Source organism: Engystomops pustulosus, chromosome 9, assembly GCF_040894005.1.
Source record: "Engystomops pustulosus chromosome 9, aEngPut4.maternal, whole genome shotgun sequence".
NCBI lineage: Eukaryota > Metazoa > Chordata > Amphibia > Anura > Leptodactylidae > Engystomops > Engystomops pustulosus.
Window position 1 is genome coordinate 86,596,012 of NC_092419.1, and position 22,292 is coordinate 86,618,303.

Below are 22,292 nucleotides of genomic sequence, written 5' to 3' on the forward strand. Positions count from 1 at the left end.
AAAAGATTTTAATAGGCTAATGAATCAGAAACCTCCTTAATTCCCCCTTTGAATTATGCTAAACTGCTTTTAGGTTGTTTGTCAAACCTTTATGGAAGCAAGCAGTAGGTGACAGCTGCCAGAAGGGGGACAACTGGGAAACACAAGGGGTTAACAAGCATGTAGGGAGGTGTGTGCCCTGAGTGTCAACTATCATGGGCACAAGAAATTTCAAAAATGCGTGCGTTTTTAAAAAACGGATGCGTTTCTTAACGCATGCGTTTTTTAACGGAGTGCTTAAAAACGGAAGTCACACGTATGCGTTTTCAATCCGTTTTTGGCCCGTTTTGCTTAAAAACGTATTGAAAACGGATTGAAAACGCATACGTGTACCATCACCCTTAGGGTGGTTTCACATTGGTGTTTTTTTTTCACATCAGTGATTTTCCACTGAACCCATTTTGACTTACTGATTGAGACACTGAAATGAAATTAGTGGTGTCTAGTAACTGCGAATGTATAAGATAACACAGAGACAATTATTTGTTAATTCAGAGACAACCATCTGCTATTAGGGCCATATAGATATACAACAATATTCTACACCTATCACTGAGTTTCTCTGTATACTCATTTCATTGAGGCTCTGTGCATACATCTTATACGATACTCATACTAAACAGTTGGTATATCCCACTTGTAATATCTCTGTAGGTAATCCCGGGCTATTAATCTACACTATACCAATACATAGGCCACCCATTGATGATTCTAGAAATTTTAATAGTCTACTGATCCACTGAGCACTTATGATGAGGATTATCATCTTTTCATAATTATGGATTAAACATTATATTTTAAGTTGCATGGATATGGGTCATCAAGGACTGTTTTTACAGTATTTTGGCTTCAGGAAACATACAGATTGATTTTCTCTTCCTGGCTTCAATGATTTGTCACTGATGCCTTACTGACCCATTCTTTTCAATGGGCTTTTTCACACTTCAGTTTTTTTTCACTCATCAGTTGTTGTCAGTGAACTCAAAAAGAACAGGTTCTAAACTGATCACTGATCAGTAAAAAAAAAATGAAGTGTGAAAACACCCATTGAAAAGAATGGGTCAGTAAGGCATCAGTGACAAATCATTGAAGCCAGGAAGAGAAAACCAATTTGTATGTGTCCATGAGCCAAAATGGACTCATCAAATGGAAAAATCACTGATGTGAAAAAAAAACCCTGATGTGAAACCACCCTTATTGAGAAGGCAAATTATGTTTGTCATTACTGCTGTTAAAATTATAATCAAATACATGTAAATATAATTGAAGAAATAAGACCTTGTGAATGGACAGTAAAAAAAACCTTAGGAAAGAGGAGAAGGACAAATTAGGGGTGTTTTACTGCCCCTCCCCCCAAAAAAAACCTGACTGATTGACTGTTCTTAACCTTCGAACTCTTTTGATTTCTGATGCTTATATACAAATTTCCAAATTGAGCCGACAACACTGCCCAATGTTTCGGGTGCATCCACATGTTGCAGTTAAATCTGCATAATCAGTTTTGAGGTGGTTTTAGGTACAGTTTGTTAGCAAGTGAAAGGCATGAACTGAAGAGGTGAATCACATTTGGTGAACAGGTTTTCCTTCAAAATCAAATTTACCCGTTCAGTTGATGCCTTTCAGCTGTTAAATTAACAAAACTGCACCTAGACCCGCCTCAAAACGGATAACAATGCAGCACGTGGATACACCCTAAAGTGGAATAACTTTGTGTCACTTGTTCTCATCATGTTCAACATTGTATAATGTGGTCTGAGGCTGCTTTATCCTATAAGATATCCATCATCTGAAGAGATGATACTCTATTCTGTGTGAACTGCCGGTCCATGATGCATTAGATATACTGAGAGTTTGGACGTTCAGCTATAACCTGCGTTAGGATTCTGGCCAAGGCTATAGTAGATTCTCCTCCCAGTCGATTCCTGCCCTCTTTTCAAAAAAGTAGTCTGGGGGTGGCGAGAGGGGGGGGGGAGGTCTCATTTCCTATATTTGCTGCTTCATTACATATTTTAGATTTTCCTAAGGTATTTGTTTTGGAATTCCTAACTATAAGTTTTGTCATACCCCAAAAGAATCTATTTTATCACTTATTCTGAACAGAGTTACTTATCTTCCAGTTCCATATCTGGACATTTACTTCCTTAAAGCCCAATCTGGCATAGATGTCAACTAACTGTAACCTGCCTTAGTTTTTTTGGCACAGGGTTTAGTAAATTTGGCTGGTCAGGGCATCGATGCCCACCTTGTACTCCACCCCACCACACCCACTGGCGCACAAGGCATGATAGATTGTGGCCATTGTGTCATCACATAAAGCTCTTCCTAATGCTATCAATTAGGGATATGCTTCTGTACATGGGATTAATACATTACAAGAGCTCCAAAGACACCTCAACAACATTACCTGCCTAATGTAATGTATGCAAATTTGTATATTTTCCAAAAACTAATTAAACAGAAAAAGGGACATTCTATCCTATCAAAACATTTGGCTTGGACATAGAAGAAATTAGGTTATCCTTCTTTTTATATTTTACATATTCATGTTATACAAAGTTCAGTTGTAGGCACATTTTACCAATAGTAGAAAAACAAAAACCTCTCTTGTGACCAGAGTACCACATTACTATCCAGGAGTACAAGTATATTCCCTAAGTTTAGAACATACTAAGGCTTGTACTTCATAGTTGACTGACTGTAAAGGTGGCCATAGGTTACTGATTTCTCCCTCAGAGTAAATGCCAGTTTTTGTCCATCTTGAGGACTCTTTCACATTGGCGTTGTTTTTCACATATGTGGTTCATTGATTTTTATGGATGCCTTTACTGAGCCATTGGTTTCCTTGGGCGTTTTCACATTTGTTTTGTTTTGTTGTTTTTCACTGATCCATGGAAAAAAATGTGGAACCCGTCTGTTGTTTTTCACTGATGCGGATCATGGAAGGCGATGGAAGTCTATGGGTTTGCAAGATAAACTGATGGCAGGTGTTAGGGCGTGGGGACAAATGGAAGCAAAATGGAGACACAGCAACAAAATCTGAGCACACGTGCCAATGTGAAACCACATTAAAACTCTATATCTTACCCAACTTATCCATTCGCTTCAGGATTGTAAATCAGTTAACTAATATAAAATACAACTACGGTTTCATGGTAACTCCAAGCACTTGGGGGTCCTTGTCATGTACAGGTTTGATCACAGTCGGTATTTTGTCTGTAGATCATTTTCGGTCTAACAGGATTGTGATCTGGTAATTGCTATAATAGACCATAACAAGTATGGAACATGTTAAATACATACGTTAGTAGAAAAATAGATTTATTAAATTAAAACTTTTCTTAAATATATATATTTATATATTTTTGGCCTATGCTCATGCTCAAAGGTTTTTCAGTCAAGGGGAAAATATGCATGCTCCACCTGCTACCCTCCTTATTTGGGGATTTTATTTAGCTACAAAAACCCCTAATTATTAGAAAGGAATAGGCGTGGCACTAATAAATCACAGTGGGATGGTAGCTATATACACAGAGGCAATATCATCGTTGCAGTTTTCTAATCAGATGTCTTGGTGTAGCATAGTAACATAGGATTCTATTCACCAATGAACTTTGATTGAATGATATACAGTCATAAGCACTTAAGAATCTCTTACCAAAACAAATATTTCCCATTCGCATATTAAGGCTGGTAGTATCCAAAAAGGGATAGTCTTATAGTTTTTTTTTTACACATAAAAGTTCAAACATTTTTAATAGTTTACTGTGATCATGATCATACTATGAGTTACTTGCTCATTAAGGTTTTTATAGAACGGGAAAAAGTGCTAACTGCTGTAGCCACTGTAGCAGATTGCTTGGCTAACTGGCTGACTACAGTCTGACCATGTCCTGCTGTGCGGGCACTGGATTCCTCTGCTGCTCTGAGCAAGAATGTATAATTCCTCACTACTTCTTCTACTTTGTTTAACAGTTCCTGACGTTGACTTTCTGATCGAATAACAAAAACCAATTTTACAAAAGTCTCAATCAAGCTACACAGAACCTGAAAGCTCGAAGTCACAGCAGAAAGCATATGTTCTGGATTCTTGTCAACTCCAGCCATTCTCCTACAAGATGCCCTGAATTCTTTAAAGCGCACGGTTAACTCTTGTTTGCGTTGGCCTAGATGCACTGAATTTAGCTTAGGTGCTCCTGCCTCGGTGCTGACTAAGCACTGGCGCAAAATGGTAAGAAGTTCACTGGTGTCAAGTTGAACAGAAATAAATCCATCGGGTAGAGAATAAGAACGTCCACGTAATGCATTAACCTTAGCAAGACTGCCCTCGAAAGTGGCAATGCGCAGATCAATCTCTTGTGTTTGAGTATCATCAGGGCCACTACATACAGTAGCATCCAGTACTTGAAGGGTTTGACTTAAAACAGGAGTGTTATCTGAATTTATTCGCATTCCTGGAAGGATCTGCATTGGAATGGAGTAGGATAATTCATCCTTATCATTGCTATCATCAGCAGATAAGCATCTACGGCAGTTAAAGCAATGGCGGAAAGAGCAACATTTTTCTCCTGTAATTGACCCTTCCTCTCCAGGCAACTTAGTTTGGACAGAAATGATGTCTCCTTGTCGTGGGAGAATAGTAGGAGCCTTTGTTTCCTCCTTGTTTCCTGATGTATCTAGTGTTTTGCTTTTAGGCATCATAGAGTCACTGTCTTTCTTCTGTGGTTTAGTAGGAGGCTGGTTATAGGGTGGTTCTTTTTTATCCCCGTCAGTTACACTACATTTTTGTGGTAACTTTTTATATTGCACATTGCTCTCACCATGAGTTGTGGAAGTGTTGATACATGAAGGCATCTTTTCTGTTCCCCGGGACTCAAGACTTGAGGACCTAACAAGTCTTACACCGGTAGGCCCTATTCCATCTGCTCTCGATCTGTTACTTAGTTCCGGTTCTAGAACAGGGTTAGCTGGGACTCGTATACCTCTTGTAATACGTTTACAATCACAGCTACGCCTCTGTTCTCGAGACATTCCAGGTACTTTTTGCAAAGGACTACTCCGCACCTGACATGAGCAGCGTCCGGGTACCAGTGGACAAGGAACTTCGCGTTGTTGTCCACTTATTTTTCCCTGTGGCTTCAGCAGTTCTTCAAGAAACTCCATTTCGTATTGCTTAACCTTGAGCAGCTGTGCTTGACGCTCATCTGTTTCCCGTCTCATACGCGTGGGGAATGTTGCAGAAAAGAGTTTTCGCAACTTGAAAGGGGCTCGAGCTCTCGGTTTTGCCGGTGCATCACAGTCTTCAAGATGAATTGGAGTAGGCACTTTTTCAGGTATTCTCAAGGTTGTTGCAATGTCAGTTTCTGATTTCATTATTTTTGCATCGTCTCGTGGATGTAAAAAGCTACTAGAGGCAGGAGGCGGGATTTGCTCAGTTTTGAGTACTTTCTCACTTGTTTCTTGCTTTTGTTTGCTGGGGTTTAGTGAAACTATATTATCTATATATGATTTAGGCATCTCATTTTTTTCAAGGATGTTTTGGCTTTGATGCTTTTCCTCCAGTGTCTTGGCAGAGCAAGCTTTAGCATGGAGCCTTTCATCATCTGTTGGGGATAAGTGAAGTACACCATGTCCTCCATTACTGGGTTCACATGATGTTAAGGCCACTGCTTGTGGTAATTGGCAATCACACAAGCTATCTGTAGAGAGTTTACTTTCCTCAATATTTCTATCCTTCTGAAATTTCAACCCATTCTTGAAGCCTTTTTCTGTTGAGGGTGAAGAGATTGTGTCGTAAGAGCTTTCTGTGAAAACTGGAACAGGTTCTTTATTCGAAACATTTTGTGAGATTTTTGTGGTCCTTAAGGGTGTGGTAAAACAAGGGTCGTCCCTAGATTTTTCAGGAGATGTATGTGTGGTTGCTTCATTAGGTAAATTAAATTGTGGATTTGTAGCTGTATTCATTGACTCTTGTGGCTGGCCAGCCCCTATTAAATGCTGTTGTAAAACGGCAGGCTTTAACAGAGGGCTAGCGTCCAAACGACCTAAAGAGTAAGGAGAGGAGAGGACAGCCTGAGCTGTACACGTCTGGATTCTAAATGGGAGATCCTTCCGAGAAAGCAGACTCTCCTTATTAAGGTGCTGGGCCAAGAAGTAGGCAGTGTTGTGATGCTGCTTCATTGCTGTCACCATATCTGAAACATCAGTGAGTTCTGAGGAGTTGGTTTCATGACCTGAGTCCAGGGATGACTCAGGAGTAATGGTCGCGAGAACAATGAGGCCTGCAATATAAAAAAGATATATCATGGAAGCAAGGTTATGACATTTTGTTGTCTGTTCATGTCTGCTATCAATATATATTAAACAGCCGGCCCCCTCTTTAAAAACACCTGACTTACAGATGACCTCTAGTTACAAACGGACCTCTGGATGCTGGTTATTCACTTTAGCCCTAGGCTACAATAATCAGCTGTTGTAGCTATAAAAGGTGTCTGTAATGAAGCTTTTTTGTTAATCCTGGTTCTTATGAAAACCCAACATTTTTAAAATCCAATTGTCACAGAGACCAAAACAATTCTGGCTGGGGTTACAATTATAAACTATACAGTTCCAACTTACTTAAAGGGGTATTCTCGTCTCGGCATTCACATTCAGTTTCATTAATCTTCCATATATAAACATTTCTTCAATTGGATGTTATTAAAAAAAATGTTTGTGTGAAGATAATTTCCCATAAACATAGCCATGTTGTCCCTTAGAAACGAGATAGCTTCCTCGGTTACGACCACCTCACATTTTGGGAGCAGTGGCCAGACATGTACTATGGAGCCCTGCCTGACCTCCTGGATTCAGCGATCATTACTACAGGATGGCTGGGGGACATGTAGTAATTCTCAGATATTTCATATACAAAACTTTTTTGTTTATTTGTGCAATCCCTTCAGCAGAGGTGGCCGTATCCGAGGAAGCTATCTTGTTTCTAAGGGACCAAATCCCTACATCTAAATGCTATGTGGTAGTTGAGCCGTACATGCACCTACCTCCAAGCTGTGACATTGACTCACTGGTTCTATCAGTGAGCGCATGCCCACCCAGCTGTACTCAATTGTATTGCACATGCAGTGTGCTTTTCAGGAGCTGCTCTGCATGTAGGGTGACACCTGATGCCCCTCTCAGGCAAACAGAGGCGCATGGGAATGGTGTGGTGAAGTAGGAAATACTAGTGCCACTAATCCAGCTAGGCTCACCACTGCCAGCTAGACAGACGGTAGGCTCATACCACTGCCACTGCGCTAGCTAGTCCAGCAACTCGGCTAACACCTACCTATAAAGGTAGAACTGGTGGTAGGTGCATGAATGGGATGTGAATATAGCCCTTTTTAGAACTAATCAGTACCTTTTTTGTTCCTTCTACCCTGAGATCTTCGTCTCGTAGCTGCGTGCCCTTGTCCTAGAAGCCGGAGTTCTGCACATGCACAGTAGCTCCAGCTTTGGAGCAGCGGTCTCACATCCGGCGGGCCTGTGTTCTGCCCATGCGCAGAATGCCGGCTTCTTGCATGAGGGCACGCAGCTACGAGGAGCTGCACGATGAAGATCTCAGGGTAGGGGGAGCAAAGAGGATACTGGGGCGTGGAGTATCCACGACGTGTAGCCTCTTGTCCGGCTACTTCACGCCCCAGTAGCCACTTTACAAGATTTACATATTAGGGCACTAAAGATTTTAAAAAGATAGCGGGGACGTGAGGATAAGCTCTAAAAAGGGCTATCCTCACGTCCCATACATGCACCTACCACCCGATCTACCTTAATAGGTAGAATCGTGGTGGTAGGTTCCCTTTAAGTATGATCTTGTAAAATAATGGTGATTTTTTTTTTAACACTTTATTTTGTCTGGAGGCTACAATAAAGATAGTAGATGAAAAATTGCATTCCAATCCTATTCCCATTCCAATTAATGAAAACAATAGGATAATTGCAACATACCTGCTGTAGGCTGAGGTGTTGGGCTAGGAAAGTCCTCAGAAGCAGCAAGAGCCTCCAAAGCTTGCAGGGTGGAAACTAAAGCATCATCAAGTTCCTTAGCATGATCTTTGACTGTCCGGGTTTGGACACTGTCAATTAAGGTGACTGGTAACTCCTCATATCCACATACTGGCATCACAATGTCTTTTTCCTGTTCCCTACCTTTATCTTGAACTTTTACCTCAATCCTTTTGGTTTCTTCCTCATCTGAACTGTTATCATCCCCAAATCCTGGAGGTGGGGGGGCTGCAGAAGGCAAAAGAGTCGCTGTCTCGCCTATCTCCCTTTCATCTGAAGCACCTCCTCTTTCATCCTCATCCTCTTCTTCCTCTTTATTTTTCTTATGCTCAGGAGGCGGCAAGGATATGAGATCAACTGTGTTGTCCCTACAGGATGAGGATCCACATGGGATTTTGCATTTCACATCCACGCCGCCTCCCTCCAAATTCTTTATTTTGGCCTTACAGGAGTCACAATAGAACTGGGCATTCTCCAGTTTCACCTGTGTGTCCATTGTGAAGGAACGGGACCTGCTGACTTCGGGCGAATCCGGGATCCCCACCGATCCAGGTTGGCTGGATGTGCCCTTGGGTGTGGGATCAGACTTTGTTCTTGGTCTGGCTTCGTCTGAAACAAGATTTTGGTTGACATCTCTCCCCTCCTTGTCCCGTAAGTTGAGGTAGCACAAACCGATAGGCTCCTGGTTCTCTGGTGGGGCACGGGTTGCAAGAGTTGGGCCCTTTGAGAAGGAGAAATCCGCAGATGAACTGGAGGGGGGAGCTGCCTTAGCCGAGGTTGGCACGCGTGGCACTGTGGGCATACTGATGTGATCTAAAAATAGATTTTACACAACACAGTTCAATTAAACAGCATTAAAATCAGAACTAATCAATAAATCAATAAAAATTAGTTATGGTATATGTATAAATTTGCTTATGTAAGGTTTTTCTGGAATGAAAGTCGTTAAGTGGAGATCGGTTGGGGTCCTGTTTTCAGAGCATTGAACAGTTCCAGATGGCAGTTGGTATCTGGTCAAATATATATACGCTACCTGGGCTGGCTTCTTGCCCACTATCATATCATTATAGACCGGGTTTATTTCTAACGAGAGCTGGCGGTAGGTCTACTGTCTGGACCGAGCTCTCACTGAACGGAGTAAAAAAGGGTCTCTTGACCTTTCAGGATTCTGGGTAAGTACTGTACCGGAAGTTGTGTGGGCCACTCTTTCGCACTTTCTATGTCTCCTTGAACCTGTGTGGCCTGGAGTTGTCTGTGAAAACAATAGCTAATTCAACTTACATACCCCTAATCGACAGCAACTTTCAGATTTTATCTTTGAGGGTGCGGTTACACGTCGCGTTTAACGCATTGCAACAGCTGCAGAGAGATTTGCCTAATTAAACAGCTGCTAACACTTGTGTTTACAAAACGCAACCGTTAATGCATTATTAATGCATATTAACTGAATGTTAACGCATGCATTAACACAAGTGTTTACATTTGCATCTTGTAAACACAAGTGTTAACAGCTGTTTAATTAGTACATTAGTACATTTTTAAAAAACTTTTTTTGCTACGAAGACGGCGCGAAACGGCTGTCGTCTTCGCTCAAACCCCTGCTCCTACCTCTACCACATGTCGGATGTATTTTATCTACAAATTTTTATTGCATTAAATGCATTTTTTATATTGTGGGGTCACTCTTAAACCTCAAGGGGACCTCTAGGGGGAATCTACAATGATAATCTTGATTTCCCCTATTTCTTTCAATAGTATTGTTGTCCTTACGATGCCAATACGATTGAAAGGCATGGCAGTGCTGGGAGTAAAATTCTCTATCATAAACAAACATAAAGCTTTGCCAATAGAACTGTATATTGTCTATAGACAGTGCAGGGCCAATCCACAAGCAACTAGATTCATCAACAGGCCTTTGCTTATCAAGCTCCCAAATGTCCCAGCAGCTCATAGTAGGTCTCCAAGTATTCTCAACCAAAACTATGGATGAAGAGATATTTGGATAAAGGCAAAGGCATTTCTGCATAAACTACAGTAGAAGGGGTGGTCCGGGAATTAAAATGTCACTGCCCTCCTCTGTTTGTTTAAAAAGGCCTCTGGTGCCATCCTGACCACTGGCATGCGCCTGCTACAATACGAGTTCAGGCAGGAGCGGGCACGCACCAGTGGTCAGGACAGCAATGACAGTCTCTATAAACAACAGGTGGTGTATCAGTAGTTTATTGTTTTTTAAGCACCTCCACATCCATTAATCATTTTTTATTTTTATCTCCAGACAACCCCTTTAAGTGTGAAAGATTTGCAGTCTGCTCAGCGCCATCTGTGTATGGCTTTTACAATACACGGGACTGTGTGCTATTCTATAAAGCAATGGATAGGACACGGTCCATAGAAGCATTACAAATTTATGTTCCAGCTAGTTTCCTTTTTGCTCAAAGACAGTACGACTGCATTAGTTGGGAGTAGACATAAACAGACCCCAACTCAAGACCAACTCATGCCCCCACTCTTCTCCCTGCTTAGGTTGCTGTACACAGATTACTCTCCTCTCTCGCCCCAAATAAGGGCAAATCCTCCGCTGATCTCCTGGATCCAGATCTTTTGACTCCATAAAGTGAACCACACTTGCACCGCACTTGTCATCTCTGTCTCTAAACCACAATTCCAGAATGGGAAGCCCAACCCCATATTTGGATCCTGGAAACTCTCCAAACAATAGATCCATTTGTAGAACGTTGAGACAAAACCGCACACTCTTTGCGGACATTAACTGAAAAATTCCAGACTCATACCTTCCTTTACTTTGCATACCTACAGGCGATGAGTGTACCTTACCACATCTACTGGCAATGACTGGGACAATATTTGCACAAGGCAGTACATATTTCCGCCAACTTCCTCCTGGGATGTCACTGGCGGGTATGGGGGTGTAGTCACTATATTTACCAGATCTCAATATTTGGGATGTAGGGCGATTTGGAGACAGGGAGAGACCTTTCCTGAGACACACCTGCTGAGCTACAGTACATCCCCTTCATTGTTTGTTAGGAAGTGTTTGGCTAGATTGACCCAGTGCTATTTTGCTGTAGCCGTGGAATCAGAAAACTGTTGTATCTAACATCTGTGGCAGCTTGAAAAGCGATTTTACAGGCCACCCATTCCGCATATTATTTTTAATATTCATTATTATTAGTAGTATTCATTATTTTTAGCCAAACTCTTTTCTGCATTTGAAATGGACTGGGTGGAGAATAGGGTAGAAAGGTTCTTTGAGACTTGGGAGTCCTTTATAAGGGTTCGGTCTATAAGGATTAAACAAAGGGTAGAAGAATGCATTCTAAAACAACTAACAGGTATAGGTCCATGTTGTAGGATAATCTGATGTGATGTGGTTGAGGTCGTTGGGTGCTCAGGAGCCTTTGGTGTGGTTTGTTTCTCATCTCCCTCCATTCAATTGTTACTTTTTGTTTTATTCTCTCCTTGTCAATTGATCTTTAAGTGCCGCCAGATGATGGATATGGTTTTCGTTTATTCTGATTAATTCTGTCTGCTGTTAGGTCTCTGATGTACTCCTCCTCTTGTGTTCGCATGTCAACATTTACATAATGGCCACAAAATTGATTTGTATGGAACGAAGGTTGATTGCCGCTAGCAATGTGATACCTATAACTCTGGTATCGTATGGCATAGAGGGCATATATGGATTGTTTTCATACTGTTATGATTTTGTGAAAATAAAAATGCAAAATAAAAACATGTGGGGTGGATTTATTTTTTCTTTTATGGAGTCTGATTTATTATTATGGACTTGGTAAGGAATTTTTCCTATTATGGGTTATGGCACGAACCTTAGGTCTCATGCACACAAGCATGTACTATGAGTTAGCCGCACAAACAGCCGGTAACTCATGGCCCCATTAATTTCTATTGGTCAGGTTCACGGTGGGGTACATTCCCCAGTCTTTGCGCCCAGGCCAGACATTTGGGGAGTCCGCATGGTTCACCTGCTGATGTCAGATGGACAGCAAGCATCAGAATACGGCACATTGCTTGCAGCCAGCGAAATGCACACTTTTATGCTTATAGGTTGTTTTTCCTCCAAAACTGTATAATTATTGGTTGGCCTTGACAACCTGCAACATTATTTAAAGTTATGAACTATGAATTCTACAATACCTTGATCATACTACGAAGTATAATATTGGATTACAGTAGGGTTTAAATATATTCTTTCTGTGGATAAATATGATAGAACTGATGAAAGTCATACCTGCCTTGATAATCTGAGGAGGGGGCAAGTGACCTGTTCTGTAAAAGATGCCTTTCTTGGGGTCCACCAGCAGTCGATAATATCCGGCCACCAAACAAGCAAAGCTTGTGGCTTCAGGCCAATCCATGAGCAATACAAGAGACTGAAAAAGAGGAACACAAGGACATAAAAAGAAATTGTAATAAATTGCTTAAAATATAAGAAAATAGGCAAAAATATTTAGGCAGGGTTTTTTTTCAAGATATACTGACAACATACAGTTGAAACCAGTCAACTACATACACTATATAAAAAGACACCTTTGATGTGAATAGTATCAGAATACACTCTTCCTATCTTTTCCCCGTGTAAGGAGCGGTACGGTGCTCCATGCGGTCTATTGGGGATGTATGTACGGCCACAAGCTTGTGGTTGTACATACGTTCCCCATATGGTCCGGTGAATTAAATCTGCAATCATTACCTTGTACAGAAAGGCAACACTGTTCCAACACGGTCTTATCTTGCCAATTAATAATTTTATTCCAATATAAGAAACTTTTGTACTTTATGTAAATCAGCCTCAGAACAGGAAGGGGGGGGGATTAGCCAGATAAGCAGGCAGAGAATTCCCCTGCTACCCCTCCCATCTCCTACTCTTTTCATCCCCCCCTTTCTAGCTCGTCATTACTTATTGAAGTGTCACTTATCTCCAGTTTTGTGTGGGTTGGTTTAGGTTGCCACCTTCATAACTGTCTCCTGCTGTGCCTCCTGACCCATAACCTTTCCTTCCCCCTTCCCTAACTACCTGAGAGATAGGAGATGGCCAACAAGAAGCAGAGGCCCAGTGTGACATTTCCTGCTCCAACAGACAGCAAGGAATGAAGGGAACTGTATACATCTGTATTTAAATATGGGCAGGCGATCCCGTAATACTAGTTCCGTACAGGGAAAAGTCTGTGGCCACAGTAGAATATAAGGTGGGGGAGATAGGAGGAGATTATGTGATAGCTTCTTGAACTCTGGCGCAGCTGCTGAAGTTTTGCAGTATTTAAAAATAGCGCATCCATCTGGGTTGCGATTTATGCCCCGCCCACCAATGTTTCTTATTGGGCATCTCAAATGCGCATAAATTGAGAGTAGACATAATCCTGACTGGACTGTGCATGCCCAAAGTTTCTAGCGAGATTGTACCAGTGAGATGAGTCAATAAGGCACAGGAAGGAAATAATGAATATGCAGGACTCACTTTCTGGGAATACATGGATTGGACTCACCTCAGTTAAGTTACAAAATTTATCTTATGGAAAGGAAAAGGATAAGGGAAATGCTTTTTATAGTTTTTAATGAAGTGTGTATTTCGGGTGGGTTAAGTTCAATGGCAAAGTCTCTTTAATGCAAATCATCCTCAATAAATAAACTTAATCCGAGTTTTTATGTACCTTTGTGTCAGTGACGCTGGTTTCAACACGCGCTACGCCTTGAGTTTCTCTGAACAACTGGACCTTTGTAACTTGGGTGAATTCAAATAGAACAGTTGTGAGATTGGTCTTCAGATCAATGACGTGACTGATTCCATGACGGGGACCAACAAGAAGTGTTGTTGCTGGAGTTTTTTCATCCTGCAATAAAAAAAACAAACAATATAAAGCACAGAAGGCCGATGAGATAAAATGATAAAGGAAACACATACATAAGCATGTAATTTTTATTGTACATAGAGGACATAATGGGATATCTGTTTATGGTTTCCAAAGCCATTTCTAAAAGAGATCATCTCGCTAGGCCTTTGGGGTTCTATTTTATCAGGGGTCTGAAACAGTACATTAGTGCAGTCAATTACAAAGGCCGGGACAGGTGTAATTATAACAGTAAATATCTACACAACCAAAATCCACTGTGCTGAAAAGTTTATATACATTGTCTATACTTAGACAAGGGGTATTCTGGGAATATGGACGTCTGATACAGCTGCTCTGGTTAACCCCTGCAGACCCAGCGATTACATCACGTGAGCACTGCCAGCTCCGGCATTAACTGCATTGAGCTACTTCAGCACTATGCGATGAACAAAGGAGAAGGCAGAAGCGATAATAAACTGCTTCTGCCTTCTCCCTAGGGTCTCTGGCTGTGTGTGACAGCCAGAGGCCCAATCATGCTCGTGCATTTAGTGTTGGGGCAGTCAGGACCGAGTTCTTGTGGCCCTTTATATGTAAATGTAATAAATTAATATAATTTTTTATTTCTTCTTTACTTTAAAATATCACAGATTTTTTTAGTTTTCTGGTGAACTATGTACACTTAACTACAATACAAGGCATATGCTGACATTAATCAGGCTGTATGTTACCATGGCAACTGTATTGAAGAGGACGCCAGCGAATGTTGGCAGCTCATTTAGAATACGCAGGTAACGCAGCTTGGCTTGAATGATAGACATCTGCAGGGAGAAGAGAAATAGCTTTACATCATGCAGTGACACTGTCACAATATTACTGTGCTGTTCACCTTACCTTGTTACCAGATAATTGGTTTTGGTGAATTTTCAGATGCTGAGCCAGTGCCTTGCGGAGGGATTTTTCTTTATAGACCTGTAACAGGGATGGAGGAAGGAAAGGTTCCAAGCCCCATTCTTTTCTAAAAAAGAAAAAAAATACAAAATAAAGAGCATAGCTTTAACAGTCTTTGATTAAAAAGATCAACATGAATTTAAGGATAAAAATGATGCCCCTGTCACAATTTTTTGGTTTACTGATAAGGTGATTTAAAGGGAACCTGTCACTAGGGGGCAATTTTTAGTTGGAATCACGTTCCCACAGTACTGTATATCACACACTTTTTTTTTTAATTGTTATGGTAATAAACCATATGAAACTTTACCTGGCTCCCAGCCAGATTCCTCAGCTGAGGTCGGAGGGGGCGAGGGGGAGGGTTCCAAATCATAATGTATCATAACGTATCATATTCTCAGTACATAAGTGCTAGGATAGCTTGCTGTGGTGAGACGACATCAGGGGGAGGAGGAGAGAGAGAGCATTTAGGAGGGGGTAGGAGAGGCGACGCTGATGAGTTGAGGCATCCAGGAGAAGACAGAAATCCCTCCCCTACCTGAGACTTGGCTGAGGGATCTGGCAGGGAGGCAGGGAAATTTTCATCTGGTTTATTTCAATAACTATATAAGGCACAGCTGTTGACAGGTTCCCTTTAGGCAATGTTAATCAACTTTTTGTATAGATGAGAAAGTGTTTGTCCCAAGTACCGTATTTTCCGGACTATAAGGCTTCCGTGGAAATACAAAGTGCGCCTTATAGTCCGGTGCGCCCTATCTATGGCACAGGGCACAGGGCAGCGGACCATACTTACATAGGTCCCCGCTACCGGAGACCGGAGATCTCCAGCGGGAACTGCAGACCACGCGGCATGAACAACTTCTGCCGCGTGGTCTGCAGTTCCCGCTGGAGATCTGCTGTCTCCGGTAGCGGGGACCTATGTAAGTATGGTCCGCTGCCCTCCTCCACCTCCCCCTCACCTTCCCCGCTCACCTTCCCCGCGTTCCCCGTCGCGTCTCGGCGTCGCGTCCCGTCGGGTCTCCGCCACGCCCCCGGACCTCCGCCACGCCCCCGGACCCCGCGCCTTATAGTCCGATGCGCCTTATATATGTAATTATTACATATATAAGGCGCATCGGACTAATGCGCCTTATAGTCCGGTGCGGCTTATAAGCCGCAAAATACGGTAGTAGTAAGGACAATTTGTTTAGAGGCAGAAAAAATATTTTAATTGTGTCTATTTTTATTTGTACCTGAGCACACAGCTAAAAATCCTTTGATAATATGTGCGCTATATAAATAAAGGAATTATTATGGAGGTCCAGAAGAGATGATTGCATTAGGACATTGTCGCTGGCATACAGATTGTTATTCTTAATAATGGGACTTATTTACTAAGGGTCCCCAGATCGCATTTCCGTCGGACTTCCCAATGTTTTTGCACGGGATTGCACAGCTGGGACAGGTATTTAGAAGGGGATTGTGTTGCACGCGATCTGATTTTGGCGCAATTGCCCCGGCTTTCATGCATCAGAAATCGAGGGGGGCTGGCCCGGCGGACGATCCGACTGATTCGGACTGAGCGCGGGATTTAATTTTAAAATTGTGTCGCAAGACAATGCACTTACATGCACCAGGAAGAAGAAGGTGAACTCCAGTGGACCTAAGCGGGGAAGCGACAGATGCAGGATATCGGGTGCACAATCTTACTGAATCGCGCCAGAGTGCATTATCGTTGGAACAATGCACTTCGGGTGAAATCCTCATTTAAATTCACAAATAATAACTATACCAGAGAAATATCATGTCTCCTGTTTGCAGTGCAGCTTAAAGAGCTAGGCAAGGATTAAAACATTGGGGCACATTTACTAAGAACAGTGCAGTGTGTACTATGTGCAGTTTGCTTGTGTATAGTGCAGGTATTTAGGATTTCTGGCGGACGTTCTTCATGAATCTGGCGCTCCCTGCACTGCCCCGACAGAGTGCACCAACTTTTTTTGGTGCACCTTTAACATAGGGCGTGCAACACAATTCTGTTGGACACTGAATGATAAATCGGGTGCACGGTCTGACTGAGCACTGAAACACCACCTTCAGTGCATAAATTTTTGTCGCATGAAGCGTGCTATGGAAACTTCTTAAATACCTGTACAAGCAGTTTGCACCGTGCAAAGTCTGACAGAAAACTGGCGCATGTCCCTTGGTAAACGTGCCCCATTGAGTGGGTTGCTCAATTGCTCTCAATCATCTCATTAGCCAGCATTAAAGTTTCTTTCCTGACAGTTATTGGTTTACCCACCTGTGTGTTAATTATTCCTTGATCTAAATCTATTAAAAAATGAAAAAAGGAGGGTAACACCATGAACAATGCACCCCCAGTAAAATAATTATACCCCCCAAAATAATAAATCACAGAATTCACAATTTTATCTTTATTGACAAGATAAAGACAAAAACATTCATTACAAATTTTACCAAAAATGGTCATCAGATGGAGTCAGGCATATAATGATGAAAAACTAGGGTTGTAAAGAACACTATGGGGCACATTTACTTACCTGTCCGACGGAGTTCAGCGAAAGTGTCCAACGATAATGCACTGTCGATTCCCGGCTCAGTGCGACACAATTTGAAAGTTAAATCCTGCACTCAGCCAGATCGCCCAATTGCACGCCCCCTAATATGTGTCGCATGGAAGCCACCGCAGGTGTGCCAAAAAAAAGATCGCGTGCGACACAATCCCGGCACAGACGCCTGTTAAATACATGTCAAAGCCCTGCAATCCCCGAAAGAGATGGAACGTCCGGCGACAGTGAGATCCACGACCCTTAGTAAATGAGTCCCTATAAGTGCATTCTGCTAACAGTGTATCATTGCTCAAAGTCAAACAGCTTCAAACCATCTCAAGGTGTTCAGACACCAGTAACACCCTACCCCACATGTATTTCCAGTAACATCTGGCTTCCTCTGGGTTTCCATATGATGCACTTACCCTACTCTGATTTCAGGTCTTGTATTTCTGTAGTACTTTTGGTTTTCAGCCCTGCGCCAGGACCTCCTTGGACCAGGGGACTACAAAGAAAGTGATGCCCCATGGTCAGAGGAAGTGATGTCTCACGGTCTGTGGAAGCCAGTAGGTTCTGTGAACCCAGGAGCTTCCAGCCGGGCGCAGCAACCAGAAACCAGAATATAAATGTGGATATAACATGAAATAATTTGAAATAAATTCATAATCAAAAACATTTTTTTATATTATGTGGTAATTTATTAAATAGTACAATGTGGCATTTAATATTAGAAATCGAGGTTAGTTATGGAGTCTGCTGTGACTTTTGTAATTATCTATGGTACAGTATTTTTGTCTTGTAGCATTAAAATATGCTGCCTACACATAGAGCAACATATTCTATTGACAGTTGTGTCTACATTTCTGCAGAACAGATGGACATCTGGCTTAGTCAACTTCTTTATTTTAGTCTTTTTCCACCAACTCTGTTCTTTTTGGAGTTCGTCATATGACATTTAGGGGAAATATTATTTTAGCACCTGTCGTATTTCTCTTAGGAGAAAAGTTAGCATTTCTCATCCACCCTCTAGGTTTATTTTTTGAGCTTATGCTGTCACAATTTTTTTTTTTGCTATGAAAGAAGTTGTGTCACATGGATTAGGAAGTTTACAGCATTATTTTCTCAACTTCTCAGAATTGTATAAATTGTTAAAGTCAGAAAAATGTTTCAATATAGAAAAAAACCTTGCTAAATAGTACCTGTATTCTTTAGGAAAATCATATCTTTGTAACTGTTTGTATAGGTTTGTTCAAGCTAAAAAGTTTTAACACAGTAAACGGGTATTCTCACAAAGACAAGATTGTAGACAAGATGTACTCAAGATAACAAAATAACACATTTTCTAATCCACTGTTATTAACAATAAACACAACAGCATTTTACAGATATAATTCCAACCTGTCTCTATCAGCCTTGGTGTTTACAATATTGGTTGTCCCTGAATCCGACCATAATTCGTCGGACTATGGTCAGATTCTCATGAATAGCTTCTCTGTTCTGTACACTGCAGTGCTCTCTGCATCTGTCCCTTCCCCCTGCTTTACAAAATGAATTCAGACACAGGCACTTCCTGCTGGCAAGCAGAATGCAGAGACTTACTCTAATGGCTACAAACAGATAAGGTCTTTATCCAGAGGAGGGGGACGGAGGCATATAGCAGAGCTAACTCTGTATATGTTATAGGTGAGCAGAGATGTAGGTGTCATGGATCTCATCATCTCTGATCTATCTCATCTCTATTTTACTATGTGTCAGATACTAGTAGAATGTTCAGAAGATAAACTGCAGTGTAGATAAATCCTGTATCTCACAGGACAGAGGAATCATAAAAATTAAAAATTCCTCTCCCACAATGACCACCACAGCAATACAACTGTGGTAAAATTGTAAAGTTTTACAAAATGATCTTAATGGTGTAAATATCGCTAGGGGAATAACATTTGAAAACTTTCTCATGTGCAAACCCCTTTAAGGACATATGATGAATATGCTCATACTAATTAGTGGCCTATTGTCGCAATAGGTCAAGTATTCTCGTCCTGATGATTAAACTGACACTGATTAAACCGATCAGTACCAGGACAGCGGCTCTTATAGACCTGCATCTGTACAACTACTATACAGAATCAGTGAAATCCTCACAGCCATGAGACACAGCCAGTGCCGAGCCAGGCTAAACTGAGGAGGATGGCAAAGAGACTGCTGCACATAGGTAATCAAGATAATAGGGACTGATTTGGCAAGCTCTGTGCAGCGCTGTGGAGTATGTTGGTGCTAAATAAATAATTATAAGAATTATTATTATTAATAGGCAGTGAGTTGTTCTGCATTAAGTTGTTCTACATATCAAGAGCTATTCTTTTGTAATAAAAAGGACAAAAGCAGTATGTGAAAATATTATGTAAACCCTTACTGCTCCGACAGGAAAAAAAGAGCAAAGTAGCTTGATGCTGCTAATCAAATACCCTTGATTTATTGACCATCAGCAATTCTGACCTCCACTATAAATGCAAAAGTTTTGACATTGGGGGTCATTTACTAAGGGCCCGATTCGCGTTTTCCCGACGTGTTACCCGAATATTTCCGATTTGCGCCGATTGTACCTGAATTGCCCAGGGATTGTGGCGCACGCGATCGGATTGTGGCGCATCGGCGCCGGCATGCGCGCGACGGAAATCGGGGGGCCTGGCCGAACGAAAACCCGACGTATTCGGAAAAACCACCGCATTTAAAAACCGAAAAAGTGTCGCTTGGGGATCGCTTACCTTCACCTGGTCCGAGGTGGTGCATTCCGGCGCGATGAGATGACTTTCAGCGCAGCAGCGCCACCTGGTGGACGGCGGAAGAACTACATTCATAAATCCCGGCCGGACCCGAATCCAGAGCAGAGAACGCGCCGCTGGATCGCGACTGGACCGGGTAAGTAAATGTGCCCCATTGTGTTGGTCCAAAGCATTCAGCTTTGTGTAAACACAATGCCAAAAAAGGAAAGACATCAGTGATGTTACAGAAACAACTGCTTCTGTCAATTTTCCTTTACAATGTTCAAGCTCATGACAGTACAACAAGAAATGACTTCCTTGAAGAGTTTTATAACCGACGATATGATACTTTTAAGAAGAAAAAAAAGGAGGGCAAACGTACCCACTGTTTCCTATGGGACTGTTCACATGTCCATTTTTATCACGGATGTGCAGAAAGTGAGAAAAAAACACATGCACAACATCCCTATGCAGACAGTTTTTTTCTTCAAATGTTGCTAGGGACCCAACTTGGCGGAGCAAGAAGTAGATTAGAAACCAATGAGCTTTGGCGTACGAATACAATGTGGACTGATCACAGACATCACGTCCGCATGTTTTGCAGATGAGTAGCGGACACGCACGTCGGAATTAGCCCTAATTTATCTTAAATTTTTTTATTTATTTAATTTAATTGTATTATATGCTTAAATATTATAATCTCCATAATAATCATCTAAATAATAATAACAATAATCTCCTTAACCCCATAGCGCAATAAGACGTACCCGTCTTGCTGCGCATGGGGGGGTATGAAGAGGGCTCACGGGCTGAGCCCTCTTCATACTCACCGGGCGTTTGCTTCATAATGAAGCAAATGCTCGTCGCTAGTGCCTGAAGTCGCAAATGGCAATTTTTTGCCATTTTGAAAAATAGAAAAAATTCTATACAAATTTGGTATCCCCGTGATCGTATTGACCCAATGAATGAAGTAGACTTGTCATTTGGGGCGCACCATGAAAGCTGTAAAAACCAAGCCCACAAGAAATGGCGCAACTGTGGTTTTTCATAATTTTCAATGCATTTAGAATTTTTTTCTTGCTTCCCAGTACACGGCATGGAATATTTAATACCATCACTACCAAGTGCAATTTGTTACACAGAAAATAAGCCCATACACAGCTCTTTATATGGAAAAATAAAAAAGTTATAGATTTTTGAAGGTGGGGAGTGAAAAATAAAAACGCAAAAACGAAAAAGGGCCCAGTCCTTAAGGGGTTAATAATAATATCCTTATTAATAATAATAATAACCTCCATAATAATAATCATCTCAACAATAATAATAAAATAATCTCTGTGAAGATGTAACTCTATATACCAGTGCATGGAGCCCGTGTCACAGTGCAACAACGAAGCTCTTTCTTACATAAAAAACCCTCCCATTGTCAGCCAGTGAGCCCATAACCTAGTGGATAGAGGCTCCCTATCTCTATGGCAGGTGGAGCGTGGAGGTTGTGAATTCAAATCCTAGGCTGGGCAAAACATTATTTAATTGAATTAACTGGAGACCTTGTGTCTGGGGAAGCCCTGGGAGATGTGGTGACCCATATATGGACAGATGGTGATATCTCCCTGATGACGTGGTCCCTACTCTGTCACTAACCCAACACACATCTACAGAAAGGATTCCCTGCCCAATATCTGCTCTGGGGAAGCCCTGGGATATGTAGAGACCATATATGGACAGAAGGTGATATCTCCCTGATGATGTGGTCCCTGCTCTGCTGCAATCTCGACACATCTACTCAAAGGATTCCCTGCCCAATGCCTCCTCTGCAGACAGATACAAGGAGTCTGTAATGTCTGTGGAAGTCATTCAGTACCGCACGTAACAGAAACCTGGTATTGAACCGTTGTGGCTTTGAAAGTATTGAGTACAGAGGTTTTGATGCATTGTGCAACCCTACTTCTTTCACTCTCTGCAATCATTGAGTCTTCTGTATATCAAAGTATTCTAGAGTGATATTTGAGGTCCTCTATCCAACAGCTATAGCTAGGCCAAAACTGGTTCATTCATAAAGGCAGTGAACACAACAGCAAATCTAAAAA

At 41.7% G+C, this 22,292-nt stretch overlaps 1 protein-coding gene across 2 annotated transcripts in view; it reads right to left on the reverse strand.

Annotated features, from left to right (window-relative positions):
• Positions 1-1,002: 1,002 nt before the first annotated feature.
• The window catches only part of FRMPD3 (FERM and PDZ domain containing 3), a 78,286-nt gene continuing 56,996 nt past the window's right edge, over positions 1,003-22,292 (reverse strand). For both annotated transcript variants that reach the window (XM_072123408.1, XM_072123407.1), the window contains exons 12-17: positions 14,838-14,961; positions 14,675-14,764; positions 13,767-13,946; positions 12,347-12,488; positions 8,020-8,889; positions 1,003-6,317 (exon numbers count right to left, since the gene is read on the reverse strand). In XM_072123408.1, the coding sequence (XP_071979509.1) occupies positions 3,826-6,317; positions 8,020-8,889; positions 12,347-12,488; positions 13,767-13,946; positions 14,675-14,764; positions 14,838-14,961 (3,898 nt within the window). In that variant the 3' untranslated portion in view covers positions 1,003-3,825. The remainder of the gene's footprint in view (positions 6,318-8,019; positions 8,890-12,346; positions 12,489-13,766; positions 13,947-14,674; positions 14,765-14,837; positions 14,962-22,292) is intronic.